General features: G+C 45.6%; 1 protein-coding gene across 4 annotated transcripts in view; it reads right to left on the bottom strand.

The window, feature by feature from the left end:
- ptpra (protein tyrosine phosphatase receptor type A) overlaps window positions 1–15,668 on the bottom strand; it is a 52,739-nt gene that overhangs the window by 26,157 nt on the left and 10,914 nt on the right. For 2 of the 4 annotated variants that reach the window (XM_079582105.1, XM_079582104.1), the window contains exons 4-10: window positions 12,500–12,994; window positions 6,685–6,784; window positions 6,341–6,414; window positions 3,980–4,116; window positions 2,460–2,550; window positions 2,290–2,366; window positions 1,739–1,775 (exon numbers count right to left, since the gene is read on the bottom strand). In XM_079582105.1, the coding sequence (XP_079438231.1) occupies window positions 1,739–1,775; window positions 2,290–2,366; window positions 2,460–2,550; window positions 3,980–4,116; window positions 6,341–6,414; window positions 6,685–6,784; window positions 12,500–12,994 (1,011 nt within the window). Of the gene's footprint in view, window positions 1–1,738; window positions 1,776–2,289; window positions 2,367–2,459; window positions 2,551–3,751; window positions 3,759–3,902; window positions 3,929–3,979; window positions 4,117–6,340; window positions 6,415–6,684; window positions 6,785–12,499; window positions 12,995–15,668 lie in introns of those variants that run through there. The other 2 variants (XM_079582106.1, XM_079582107.1) reach the window with 2 other exon arrangements.

The raw sequence follows: 15,668 nt of genomic DNA on the forward strand, positions 1-15,668 counted from the left end.
ATTTTTAGTCTTAGTCTTTTGACTAAAATGTAATTTAATTTGAGTCAAGATTTAGTCAAAAAAAACGTTTAAATTTTAGTCTAGTTTTAGTCGACTAAAATTAAGACTAATTTAGTCGACTTATATTTATAATATTCATTATAATCATATTTAATTGTGGTCCTCGACTTCATGGAGCTGCTCCCACATGAATAAAGCTCAGACCTGTTCATTTGACAGTAAATTTACATGATATGAGGCTTTTTCAGACGGTCAGTAGAAGTTTGAATGATTTTAGTCTCTCCTTTTCATTTTTATTTAATAATAATAATAATAATGCATCGGTTTTATATAGCGCTTTTCTGGACACTCAAAGACGCTTTACATTGCATTATTCATTCACTCCATACTTGGTGGTGGTGAGCTACTATTGTAGCCACAGCTGCCCTGGGGTAGACTGACGGAAGCGAGGCAACCAGTCTGCGCCATCGGCCCCTCCGACCACCACCAACCACTCACTCACTCACTACATTCGCTAGGCTTCCTGGTGTTACCAAACGGTCTCCCATCCAAGCACCGACCAGGCCCTTCCCTGCTGAGCTTCCAAGGTCTGACGAGATTGGGCATCGCAAAGGCGGTATGACCACTTAGTCTTATTTTAGTCGACTAAAATATCTGGACATTTTAGTCATAGTTTTAGTCTCATGAGAAACTTTTAATTTAGTTTTAGTCCAGTTTTAGTCGTCAAAAATATCACTTTGACTAAAATTAATACGAAATTAACACTGCTCTGTATAATATTATAGGCCTTTAGAATGCTGTGATGTGACCTGAAACCCAGCAATAGTGCACTATACACTACACAACTGTGTACAGCAAATATTCAACTCTTAAAGGCAATGCTTTATGCCCCTTTTGCTTTAGTTTTACTATATACCAGGGGTCTCCAAGTAAATTTCACATTCCACAAACAAAAGCTCTAGTAAAATATGTTTTGATTGAGAATATACTATTGAGGAAACTTGTTTCAATAAATGAAAAATAATGAGCCTGACAGGACTGTAACACTTAACAAAGCCTGTGTCACAAGTCTCTGCTACACTGTGGTCATTATTCATTCACTCAGCACCTGGTGGTGGTAAGCTACTATTGTAGCCACAGCCGCCCTGGGGCAGACTGACCATTTACCACGTGATTATAATGTGTTGTTTATATCCTGATCTTTTCTTATGTCAGTGCCCTCTTTTGGACACATGTGGAATTCTTTCCTATCTTTATTTATCTTTATTTAAGCTGCCCCCTAGTGGCTGGAGTGAGCATTGTGGATATTTCTTTAAAAATTCATAACTCTGCACAGGAATGGGCTTTTTTTTTTTTTTACATACTCAAGAATTTGTGCTCTATAAGTCAGGGGCCGGAATGAATCATCTCCGCCTGTTGGAGACCCCTGCTATATACGACGGAAACCGTGGGACTATAAAAACTGTTTAGTTACTGTTTACAAGTGACATGAATCAGTTCCTAAAACACTTGAAGATGAATAGCTATAAATGCACTTTGCACCAATTTGTTTGTTAAATAAGTTAATAACACTAATTAATAACACTACAACATCAAGTCTCACCACTACTTTGAACCCTGTTCTTTTTTTACAATAAATTCTATTTATTTACATTGGCAAGGCAACTTTATTTATACCGTGCATTTACATACGTCAGTAAATAAACAGAACAGGTTTAAACAAAGATAATCTCGCTACCTTGAGCCGCGATGAACTTGTTCTTCTCCTGATAACCCTGGACACAAGATAAGGAACACTTAAGCTCACTATTAACACTTTAGTGAGCAATACTATAGCTCAGACACAAGATTATTAACACTTTAGTGAACAATACTATAACTCTGTACACAAGATTATTAACACTTTAGTGAGCAGTACTATAACTCTGTACACAAGATTATTAACACTTTAGTGAGCAATACTATAACTCTGTACACAAGATTATTAACACTTTAGTGAACAGTACTATAACTCTGTACACAAGACTATTAACACTTTAGTGAACAATACTATAACTCTGTACACAAGACTATTAACACTTTAGTGAACGGTATTATAACTCTGTACACAAGACTATTAACACTTTAGTGAACAGTATTATAACTCTGTACACAAGATTATTAACACTTTAGTGAACAGTGCTAGAACTCTGTACACACTAGGAACATTACGAGCATACGTTTCTTATATTAGTTTAAATGACCTAAAACAGAGGTGTTTTATTGGAACAGTTTCTCAGAGGAACTTACATTGATGAAGGAGGCGTTGATGAAGTCTGAGTCGGGAACTCCCTCGAGGAGAGACAGGTGCACTCTGGAGTGGTCGTCTAAACAATGACAAAAACATCAACAAGCATCACCAACAAAAACACTAATAAAACAGGTCAGTAGTACTGGAGAGTACTGTAGTATTTACTCACATGGCAGAATATTGACGTATCTGTTTTTCTCTTTGTTTTCATCTTTAGACGCTGCGTCACACGACGCCTGGATCGGACACACAGGGAGCGCCTAAAAAACCCCGAGAAGAGATAATGACCCTGATATTAGTGAACACACCATCTTGTTACGTTTTTAAATAAATTACTACGAAAAAAAGTTCAATGTGTGTTACCAGTTGCCTGGAAGGCCCCATAATCTGATATTAGACCTAAGATGTTAAGGATATTGACAACTGCATGAAATATCCATGTTTCACTTACAGTCTCGACTAGTGCTGGGTACCGTTCGTTTTTTTCCGATACCACTACTTTAACGATACCTGCTTTTCGGTACCAGTGCCTTAACGGTACTTTTTTCGATACCTATGTTATTTTAATTGAGTTCAGGAGAACAAACAGCACAGCGGCACAAACACGGCACATCAGAAAACAGGCGCAGCAGCGTCACCTGTAACCTCATTTTTTGAGCAGAATTCCCACTAAAGCCGTGATAAAAAGAGACAAAGGACATTTTTTACCTTCTGAGCTGAAGGAACAGACCAGATCCACATCAGGCATCAGCTAAACTTTTCTAAACACACTGCGCCTCACACGTCACAGATCTGTTACATAGTGAGAGCGCTCACTCTGTCACTGAAAATGCACCATAACTGTTCCAAACATGGCTAATGCAGAGTGAGCCTCACCTTTTCCAGAAACAATCTTTGATCCCAAATGCTCCGGTGCAGCTGGAGTTTAAACAACAGCAGTAACTTCAGGCTCTGCGGGGCTGAAGCTAAAGCTAAAGCCCATGTGTTTCTCGTTGTCACTACCGTGTTGTCACTGCTTTTCTCTTTGTCTAAGAGCTTTAGTTTCTTATTCAGTCCTGGTTTAGTCCTGGTTTTTAACCAGTTTACTGTAAGTCCAGGTTTAGTCCTGGCTCAGACCGCGGCTCTGCCATCTCTGATAATGACTGAAGTGTTAGTAAGTTAGAGCTTTGCTTCGCTTCTGCATTTGCGCTGAAGCTGCTCATGAGTTCAGGCTTTTTTAGACTCACTGCGGATCATTTATTGATGTTTGGAGAGAAAATGTACCGAAAATTAGCACAGAAAAAAAAAGTTTTCCGATACCGCCCCCTACCGGAGCTTTCCGGTCGGTACCAAGTAGGTACCGTTTAACCGTACCCAGCCCTAGTCTCGACTCAAACTCTTCTCTGCATTGTTGCTTGTTTGACCGCTTGTTGTCGTCAGTGTATTGATGAATATAAAATAAGATTTGTAGAAATGTTTCACGTTGAACTCTTCTGTGAACAGCTTGTTCTCGTCGATATATTTATAAAAATAAAATATTTGTAGAAATATGTCACATTGAACTCTTCCCTGAACAGCTTATTCTCGTTGATATATTTAAACAAATAAAATAATATCTGTAGAAATATCTCACGTTGAACTCTTCTCTGAACAGCTTATTCTCGTTGATATATTTAAACAAATAAAATAATATCTGTAGAAATATCTCACGTTGAACTCTTCTCTGAACAGCTTGTTGTCGTCCGCCATTCGCCGATTCATTTCCTCCTCCAATTTGTCCACAGGAAGGGGTGGGTACTTCCTGTTGGTGCTCGGGGAACGGGCCAATAGCGGCACACTCTGCATCTCTGCCGGAATAAACAGGAAAAAGACAAATGGTGTTTAAAAGCTATGAATAAGCTCCGCCTCCGAGTGAACTGCATGGGCCTTTTACAGAGATTCACTGTTCGGATGAAAAACATTACTTTTACGTGAACTTTCAACTTTTTCCTGTGTTTCTCAACACGTCCAGCAGAGGGCGCACTCTCTGAGAAAAGACTGAAAATAATCTACTTCAGACAGGAGCAAACTCAACGTTCCTGAGAAGGTTAGCGCCCCCTGTGGGTGAAGCTCTCGTCCATAGAAATGAATGGGCAGAGATTGTCTGAGAACTTGTAATTTACGTCTGAAAAAAACTTTTTATGAGGCTTTTTTGTGTATTTGTCAAATATGAAAAGGCAAAGGAAGTGAACTGCTGCTTTAGATCATTTACAGAGAGGATGTTGACCCTTTTAAACTGAGCTGAACCAGAGCCGGTGCTGGCCCTTCTGGGGCCCTAAGCAAAAATCCACACGGGGCCCTACAGTAGCGTCCCATGGCTATTCAACAAAGAGCGAATCCATTTATGGTCAAAAACGGTTCCACTGTGCAGTCGTGCAGGGCAGAAGTGGAACATACAGACCTCAATTCAGGCCCCGCCCCCTGTGTGAGAACCACTAACCACTAAGCCACTGTGAGACTGGGATTTGGGCGGCATGGTGGCGCAGCGGTTAGCGCTCACGCCTCACAACAAGTAGGTCCCAGGTTCGATTTCCATCTGGACAGGGCCTTTCTGTGTGGAGTTTGCATGTTCTCCCTGTGCCTGCGTAGGTTTCCTCCAGGTACTCCGGTTTCCCCTACCACTAAAAACATGTACAAGAGATTCCCCTCTGGGGCCAGGACTCCCCTGAAAAAGAGATTCTTAATCTCAGTGGGACTATCCTGGTTAAATAAAGGTCAATAAAAATAAATTTAGGACGACTACTAGTCTATTTCCCTTTTTAAAATAGTAAATGGCAAATGGTCCCATTCTCTCACCTCTGGTCCCTGACCCACAGATTGGGAACCGCTGATTTCAAACTAAAAACCTGCTCCTGACGGTTGTTTCTGTCCGACCACTGAGGATTAGCCTGTGAGTAGCACAACTCGTTATAGACTGTGCACAGAAGAGAACCAGAGTTACTGTGAGTAACTGTGCTCATGAGAACCGTGTGGATTCAACTCAACAAAAAGGCCACGGACACGGCTTTACTCTCGTCTACTCGCCAAACCACTGTCCTGATGCTCCAGACCCACCAGACACAGTAAGAAGAGTTTAAATGAAAGTGAGGCCGTTGCAGCCCAGAGTCTGCGCAGAGAAAACATGAGAGCAGCGCCCGGGACACGCGTGTGATTAATCAGTGAAAAAACACCGTCGATTGACTGAGATGTGGGGCCCTTGCGTAGTTTGCGTATAGGAAAAAACGGCTCTGAGCTGAACTCACTGTGATCATTACATCAGTCACATTAATGAAGAACCAAGACTTTTGTTGGTTTTCAATGTCATTATTCTGTCCCTTTTATATTGTTTCCAGCCGACAATGGAGTTCTGTGGACTGTGAGAAATAAATATCCATGGTTCATTCAGCACCAAATCAACTGTGGCTATTACTAATGTTCTGAATAATACATTTGCCCTAGGGGTCGGTGATATGGAATAAATAAAAAATCATGATTTTTTAGTTATAAACACACAATTTTGATTTTATCCTAATTTTTTTATATAACAAAAATAACTTAAAACCATCCCACAAAAATGACAGTCAGTTCTGGAGACAGCTCTGAGCATGTTTATTCAGGCTGAAGATGCACAGATTGTACTGATGCACTGCCAGCAGATGGAGCTGTTCCCCAATAATAACCATAGACAGAGGATGAACAGCTGGACCAGAATGATTCCCCTCTACATTTTTTATACCGAGGGGGATCAGTCTGGACCCCCCTCCCCCGGTGAACGATCCTGTGTAATCAGATTTGTTTATTTGCGTTACATGTTGTTCAAGAGCAGCGTCACTCACTGGACGCAGACGTTCCCTCAACACAAATCTACGACCGGCTCAGAGAGAGAGAGCGTCTCCAATCAGAGGATAAATATTCTGCCAACAATTATATACACAGCACTAGATCTGAGCTCCTGTTCCACCACTAACAACAATCTACAGCACACTAAAGCTGTTCCGTGAAGTGTGTTAAAGTGTGTTGAAGCGTGCTGTTGGCGTGTTGTTGGCGTGTTACCGGTGTCGTCGGAGCGGCCGTTGCTCAGTCTAAAGGAGTGGGCGTGGCTTCCCGCCTGTTTGTATTTCTTAAACCTGGAAACAAAACACACAGACTGTTACTGAACTGAAGATGGAAGGGCATCTGTATCACTCTGGGGTATGAGCGTTGTGTCACTGGGGCATGGGGGCTGTGTGACTCTGGGGTATGAGGGTTGTGTCACTGGGGCATGGGGGTTGTTTGACTCTGGGGTATGAGGGTTGTGTCACTGGGGCATGGGGGTTGTTTGACTCTGGGGTATGAGCGTTGTGTCACTGGGGCATGGGGGCTGTGTGACTCTGGGGTATGAGGATGGTGTCACTCACCTGAGCATGTAGAGGATGATGATGATGAAGATGATCACAAGCAGAGACGACAGCGCCACCATCACCGCGATGATCGGCATGTCCTCCCCCGAGTCCTCATCTGCAATACAAACACAGGTCATCCTCTGCATCACTGACACTGGTCATCCTCTGCATCACTAACAGGTCATCCTCTGCATCACTGACAGGTCATCCTCTGCATCACTAACAGGTCATCCTCTGCATCACTAACAGGTCATCCTCTGCATCACTAACACAGGTCATCCTCTGCATCACTAACAGGTCATCCTCTGCATCACTGACAGGTCATCCTCTGCATCACTAACACAGGTCATCCTCTGCATCACTAACACAGGTCATCCTCTGCATCACTAACAGGTCATCCTCTGCATCACTAACACAGGTCATCCTCTGCATCACTAACACAGGTCATCCTCTGCATCACTGACACAGGTCATCCTCTGCATCACTAACACAGGTCATCCTCTGCATCACTAACACAGGTCATCCTCTGCATCACTGACACAGGTCATCCTCTGCATCAGTGACACAGGTCATCCTCTGCATCACTGACACAGGTCATCCTCTGCATCACTGACAGGTCATCCTCTGCATCACTAACACAGGTCATCCTCTGCATCACTAACAGGTCATCCTCTGCATCACTGACACAGGTCATCCTCTGCATCACTAACAGGTCATCCTCTGCATCACTGACACAGGCACAGGTCATCCTCTGCATCACTAACAGGTCATCCTCTGCATCACTGACCCAGGTCATCCTCTGCATCACTGACCCAGGTCATCCTCTGCATCACTGACAGGTCATCCTCTGCATCACTAACACAGGTCATCCTCTGCATCACTAACAGGTCATCCTCTGCATCACTGACAGGTCATCCTCTGCATCACTAACAGGTCATCCTCTGCATCACTAACCCAGGTCATCCTCTGCATCACTGACACAGGTCATCCTCTGCATCACTAACACAGGTCATCCTCTGCATCACTAACCCAGGTCATCCTCTGCATCACTGACACAGGTCATCCTCTGCATCACTAACACAGGTCATCCTCTGCATCAATGACAGGTCATCCTCTGCATCAATGACAGGTCATCCTCTGCATCACTGACACAGGTCATCCTCTGCATCACTAACACAGGTCATCCTCTGCATCACTAACCCAGGTCATCCTCTGCATCACTAACACAGGTCATCCTCTGCATCACTAACAGGTCATCCTCTGCATCACTAACACAGGTCATCCTCTGCATCACTAACACAGGTCATCCTCTGCATCACTAACAGGTCATCCTCTGCATCACTAACAGGTCATCCTCTGCATCACTAACAGGTCATCCTCTGCATCACTAACACAGGTCATCCTCTGCATCACTAACAGGTCATCCTCTGCATCACTAACAGGTCATCCTCTGCATCACTAACACAGGTCATCCTCTGCATCACTAACAGGTCATCCTCTGCATCACTAACAGGTCATCCTCTGCATCACTAACACAGGTCATCCTCTGCATCACTGACACTGGTCATCCTCTGCATCACTAACACAGGTCATCCTCTGCATCACTAACAGGTCATCCTCTGCATCACTAACACAGGTCATCCTCTGCATCACTGACACAGGTCATCCTCTGCATCACTAACACAGGTCATCCTCTGCATCACTGACACAGGTCATCCTCTGCATCACTAACAGGTCATCCTCTGCATCACTGACACAGGTCATCCTCTGCATCACTAACAGGTCATCCTCTGCATCACTAACAGGTCATCCTCTGCATCACTAACAGGTCATCCTCTGCATCACTAACACGGGTCATCCTCTGCATCACTGACACAGGTCATCCTCTGCATCACTGACACAGGTCATCCTCTGCATCACTGACACAGGTCATCCTCTGCATCACTAACAGGTCATCCTCTGCATCACTGACACAGGTCATCCTCTGCATCACTAACAGGTCATCCTCTGCATCACTAACACGGGTCATCCTCTGCATCACTGACACAGGTCATCCTCTGCATCACTGACACAGGTCATCCTCTGCATCACTGACACAGGTCATCCTCTGCATCACTAACACAGGTCATCCTCTGCATCACTGACACAGGTCATCCTCTGCATCACTGACACAGGTCATCCTCTGCATCACTGACACAGGTCATCCTCTGCATCACTAACAGGTCATCCTCTGCATCACTGACACAGGTCATCCTCTGCATCACTAACAGGTCATCCTCTGCATCACTGACACAGGTCATCCTCTGCATCACTAACACAGGTCATCCTCTGCATCACTGACACAGGTCATCCTCTGCATCACTGACACAGGTCATCCTCTGCATCACTGACACAGGTCATCCTCTGCATCACTGACACAGGTCATCCTCTGCATCACTAACACAGGTCATCCTCTGCATCACTGACACAGATCATCCTCTGCATCACTGACACAGGTCATCCTCTGCATCACTGACACAGGTCATCCTCTGCATCACTGACACAGGTCATCCTCTGCATCACTAACAGGTCATCCTCTGCATCACTGACAGGTCATCCTCTGCATCACTGACCCAGGTCATCCTCTGCATCACTAACAGGTCATCCTCTGCATCACTGACACAGGCACAGGTCATCCTCTGCATCACTAACACAGGGTGTTATTAGTTCAGGCAGACACTGTTTAATCATTCCTGTGATTTTGATGAAGATCAGACCACATTTAGTGACCAATTTAGGCAGAAAAGTGACAGATTCCAGACGCTGTACTTACCTTTTCTGGCCACTGTATATAGTTCAGGCCTATGTAGTAAATGAGGGGTTAGGGACTAGGGTGGACATTCGGACACAGTCTAAGTGTCTAAGTCATTTCCCAGCTTCCCCGAACGCAGCGTCTGAGCCTGACTCACCATCAGCTGCTTCAGTTTAACTATGTCATAATGACAAATATTTAAGGCGCATTCCAGGAGAGTTAGAGACAGGGACATGTGCGGAGAGTTCAGCTCTAACAGACACAGCACATTTAGCATCATTTCTCTGTTTGAGACATATTTGATAAAGAATCGGCCTAAAAACATTGTCCTCACAAAGATCCCTTTAAAAGGACAGTGTAGCCGATCTGCCGGTTGGAACTCCATATTGACTCGATGCATGAAATGTTTCAACTTTCTTTTGGCCAGTACAAGGTAACAACTACTTCCTGTCCACATTTTAACCTATATTAATATAAAATAAGATTTAACAGAAGAAAACTTGAATGAGCTGAGTGTTTCATAACAATTGGTTCAGATGGTGGCACTATTTTACAATTTGTTAGGGTTAAATTAGTGTTAGCCTTTAGCTTGAAGGCTAAAACTTTCTTACTTTCTTACAGTTATAAACACAGAAGGCAGGTTACAGCAGCACTGCACAAAACAGGAGGAGACACGCCTCTAGAGTCAGTAAAATACTCTGTCTATATTCCAGTATAATCTCGGGTCGCCCGTTGCATTATGGGTAAGGAAATTTCTTTTGGCTACCAGACAATATTGATGTTTAGCGAAAAGCAACAAAGAAAGCTCTGATTTGGACCATTTTAACCGCTAGAAAGTTGATGACTTAAAGTGTTTTCGCTGTGATTCCAAGACGTATTTAGTGATTTAAAAAGTGATGGTGTCTGTGTCGGGCTGATCCCAGGTCCTGTCCTTCCCCTGTCCGCTATGGTCCACTCCTGCCTACGGAGGCGCTGTCCAATGCTTTTCTGAGAAATACTTATCTATCAGTATAATTAAGTGAAACACGTTTTTGGCTGTTTCTTTGTTGTTAATTCACAAGGCTATTAAGATAAAGGTCCCAGTGTTTGTCTTTGGAACTTTGCAGTTTGGACCCAGAAGGAACTTTGTTATTGTGTGTGATGTCACACTTAACAACAGAATAACTGCGGGTAACAGTGAATTCATAAAATTACATCCGAAACTCTACCAACCATATAGATACAGACGGCATCTCTGGAATCGCCCATATATGGTCATGAAAACAGTTAAGGGGAAAACGATTTGGAGAAAAATCTAAACTTTCTCTAATAGGTAGCGTTCACGATTTAGAATGTGATGATGTCTTAATGTCAGATGGAGGGCAGGGCCAATACAACTCTATGGGAAAAATGCAGTTTTTGGAAGAAATCTCCAAAACGAAAATTGACAAATGTTTTTCCTCTTCAGTTTTGATCGTGATCGGATTCACAAACCTGTGATTTTATTTTTTTGTCTGAAAGTCCTTTCTATTAGACAACATCATGGTCATGTTTTCACTTATTGTCACCACTTTTTGACATTTTTTAGAGATAATAATTGTACATTAGTTCATATGTGCCGACAGAGGAGATAATGAACTTTGTGACAGTTTTTGTTTCATGTGGATTCCTCCAGTAATGACTGAGATATGAGCCAAAAAATAAAGACATAAAAATATGCATTTTGTCAGTTACCACCGTTACCATAGTTACCGTCAGTTGACCTCCACCTCAATGTTAAACTATGGCTCTTTAGAATGTTGTGATGTCACGTGAACGCTACCTATTATTCAAAAACTACTTTAACAAACGCTGAATTATGAATATAGTTTTATACTAAATAAAGATACAAAGACATGGAGAGGAGCAAAGTGGTTCAACAGCCCATAATTACATGAATAACGGAGATGCTAACATGATGTTAGCATCGGGCTAAGGCTAACGGTTAGCTAACACTAGCTACGACTGCCGTTTTGTCACTTCTACTGAACAATCTGCTGTGAGAAAATATCCATATGGACCAGATTTACACTTGACTTTATTTGTGTGTGATAAAAAAGTTGATATTCAACCAGGAGACAACAGTGGAAAATTGTGTTTCTCTAAAGATTCTATTTTCCCCCTGGGTGAAGCCACGCCCCCTTCTATGACGAGATGCCGTCTGTATCTATTCCGGAAATGACTATGGGCACCTCCATGAACTGTTAGTTAAAGAGCATTACTGGTCAAATATTCTGTGGACTGATGAAAGCAAAGTTGAATAGTTGAATAACACACAATGTCATGTGTAGAGGAACAGCAGACAAACATCAAAACCCTATCCCCACTGTGAAGTATGTGAAGTACAGGAGCATCATGGGGCGGGCGGGGGCTGGACAACTTGCTATCATCAATGGACAAATTAATTTACAAGAAAAACTTGAGGCCATCTGTCCAACAGCTGAAGCTCAACAGAGGATGGACTCACAGCACAAAAGCAAATCCACTTCAGAATGGTTTCAGAAGAATAAGAGAGGTGTCCTGGAATGGCCCAGTAAAAGTCCAGACCTAAACCTGATTGAGATGCTGTGACATGACCTCAAGAAAGCCATTCACACCAGACATCCCAGGAATCTGCTGAACTGCAACAGCTTTGGAAAGAGGAATGGTCCAAGATTCATCCTGATGGTTGTGCACGTCTAATCTGCAACTACAGGAAACGTCTGGATCAAGTTATCGCTGCCAAAGGAGGGTCCACCAGCTCTACAAGGGGTTCCTTTACTTGTTCCTCTGTCCTGTGAATGTCTACATGGTGTGGCCAGGAAAAATATGACAACATTGTTTGGGTGGTATTAGTTTAAGTTCATTCTTGTGATTTTCATAAAGATCAGACCACATTTGAACAAATCTTTAGAACTTTTTTATTATTTTAACCAAATAAAACTCCATCCCCCCCCCCCCCTTACCGTGGGGGGTGGAGCTCACTGTGGGAGGAGGGGCTTACCGTGGGGGGTGGAGCTCACTGTGGGAGGAGGGGCTTACCGTGGGGGGTGGAGTCTGTGGTGAAGTCTGGAGGTGGCCCTGTGGTGGCCTCTGTCTCTATGGCGTACTCTTCATCTGTGTCCATCTCAGGCTCGTCTGTGGGGGGGTCGGGGACTGGCGGGGTGCTCTCTGGGTCCGGAAGGGGAGGTATGGGGGGTGTGGGGTCCTCAGGTGGCCTTGGGGTGCTGTGGTCAAGAGTGGGTGCAGGCGTGGGCTGCTCTGGGGGGGCAGGAGTATCCGGGGGGGCGGGGCTGGGTTCCTGTGGGAGGGCGGGGGTGGGGTCCTGTGGGGGGGCGGGACTGTCAGATTCTGGGGAGGCGGGGTCAGGGGGAGGGGCCACAGGGAGCAACCGTATCGTGCTGTTCGGATTCGCCACGGGCGGATCACCGGGAGAAGTGGAGGGAGAAGGCAGGGTCAGGGGGACAGGAGGCGGGGCTGAGGTGGGCATGGTTGGGGGGGCAGGAGTGGCCGGGGCAGTGGGGGCGAGGGAAGGACCTGGAGAGAGAGAGAGACATGACATTAAATGGTAAATGGGTTATTCCGTGTGGTTTCACCCAAAACCTCCCAGGTGACCCCCTCAGATTTTTGCGTTCCTCCACATGTGTAATCAACACGTGCAAAGTGATTTGCTCTAACTCCCAATCGTTATGTTTAGACAATTTACAAAAGGAGTTGCAACCACCTTTTCTGCTCCCAGGTGCTTTTTGCGTTTGTGAGCACCTTTAAAGAGCAGTAGCTCCAAAATGGCTACAGTTTGGTCTGTGCCATGTCTGCTAAACATAGTTCCAGAAACAATCATCACAAATGTTCTAGATTGTACAGTTTGGGATTTATAGGCTGCTAAAAATGGCAATTTTTGAAAGTTTTATGTTTTCCCCCCCAAAATGTCAGGGGCTCTAGAAAAGAAGTGTGTTGAGTGCTCATCTTCATACTCTAGGTTTTAGTTTATTAGGATATAACCTTGCTGCAGTAGAAGCAGGATGTCGATCGGGAGGGTCTTTGAGTTAAGATGGTCCTACTCAGAAAAGCTCAAAAATGACCCTCTAGTCCAGGGGTGGGCAACATGAGGGGCCACACGAGAAGCCTGAATTGAGTCGGAGGGCCGCACCAACAATAACTCAAATTTATATCGGGATATAAGTATAATATATGGGGAGTGTATCGCCGGGTCAATAAACAAAAGCTCCAAAATTCAAAAAATGCTTTGATTGGGAAAATACATTGAGAACTTTTTTTTCAATAAATGAATAATAATGAGCCTGACAGGACTGTGGCCTCATAAACACGACTTACACTTACAAGCCTGTGTCACAAGTCTCTGCTACATTGTAGTCAATATTCCTTCACTCCACACTCCGTGGTAGTAAGCTACTATTGTAGCCACAGCTGCCCAGGGGCAGACTGTCCATTTCCCACTTGCAAGTCACACAATGTGTTGTTTATATCCTGATTTCTTATTGTGTCAGTGCCCTCTGGTGGACACCTGTGGAATTCTTTCCTTTTATTTTTATTTAATCTGCCCCCTAGTGGCTGGAGTGAGCATTCTGGTAATAAAAAAAAAAAAATCATAGCTCCGCACAGGAATGGGCTAGAGCAGGGGTCGGCAACCCGCGGCTCCGGAGCCGCATGCGGCTCTTTCATCCTTACACTGCGGCTCTGAGTGGCTTGGGAAAATAAATTACAAAAAAAAACAAAAAACTAAATATTTAATTGAAGTGTGTGTCAAGGACCGAGACGTCGCCCGGCATGGCGCAGCCGGGGCCCCACCCTGGAGCCAGACCTGGGGTTGGGGCCCGAACGCGAGCGTCTGGTGGCCGGGCCTCTGCCCACGGGGCCCGGCCGGGCACAGCCCGAAGGGGCGACGTGGGCCCGCCCTCCTGTGGACTCACCACCCGCAGAGGGATCCGTAGGGGTCGGGTGCTAAGAGGACTGGTCCACATGCACAGCTTCTGGCGTTCGGGACATGGAACGTCACCTCGCTGGGGGGGAAGGAGCCTGAGCTTGTGCGGGAGGTTGAGAGATACCGACTAGATATAGTCGGGCTCACCTCCACGCACAGCTTGGGTTCCGAATCCCAACTCCTGGAGAGAGGCTGGACTCTCCATTTTTCTGGAGTTGCCCGCGGGGAGAGGCGGCGGGCTGGGGTGGGTTTGCTCATATCCCCCCAGCTCAGCCGTCACGTGTTGGAGTTCACCCCGGTGGACGAGAGGGTCGCGTCCCTACGCCTTCGGGTCGGGGACAGGTCTCTCACCGTTGTCTCGGCCTATGGGCCCAACATCGGTGCAGAGTACCCGGCCTTCTTGGAGTCCCTGGGAGGGGTACTAGATAGTGCTCCGACCGGGGACTCCATTGTTCTACTGGGGGACTTCAACGCCCACGTGGGTAACGACAGTGAGACCTGGGAGGGAGTGATTGGGAGGAACGGCCTCCCCGATCTGAACCCGAGTGGTGTTCTGTTATTGGACTTCTGTGCTAGTCACGGTTTGTCCATAACGAACACCATCACCCCCATCACCGGGGCTGAAGTCACCGAGGTGGTGAGAAAGCTCCTCGGTGGCAAGGCTCCGGGGGTGGATGAGATTCGCCCTGAGTACCTTAAGTCTCTGGATGTTGTAGGACTGTCTTGGCTGACACGTCTCTGCAACATCGCGTGGCGGTCGGGGACAGTGCCCCTGGATTGGCAGACCGGGGTGGTGGTCCCTCTCTTTAAGAAGGGGGATCAGAGGGTGTGTTCCAATTACAGAGGAATCACCCTCCTTAGCCTCCCCGGTAAGGTCTACTCCAGGGTGCTGGAGAGGAGGATCCGGCCGATAGTTGAACCTCGGATTCAGGAGGAACAATGCGGTTTTCGTCCTGGTCGTGGCACACTGGACCAGCTCTATACCCTCCGTCGGGTGCTCGAGGGACGAACCCTCGGGAGTTCGCCCAACCAGTCCACATGTGTTTTGTGGACTTGGAGAAAGCGTTCGACCGCGTCCCTCGTGGTGCCCTGTGGGGGGTGCTCCGGGAGTATGGGGTCCGGGGCCCTCTGCTAAGGGCTGTCCGTTCCCTGTATGACCGCAGCAGGAGCTTGGTTCGCATTGCCGGCAATAAGTCAGACCTTTTCCCGGTGCGTGTTGGTCTCCGCCAGGGCTGCCCTTTGTCACCGGTTCTGTTCATTACTTTTATG

This window comes from Gobius niger (assembly GCF_951799975.1).
Source record: "Gobius niger genome assembly, chromosome: 24".
Taxonomy (NCBI): Eukaryota; Metazoa; Chordata; class Actinopteri; order Gobiiformes; family Gobiidae; genus Gobius; species Gobius niger.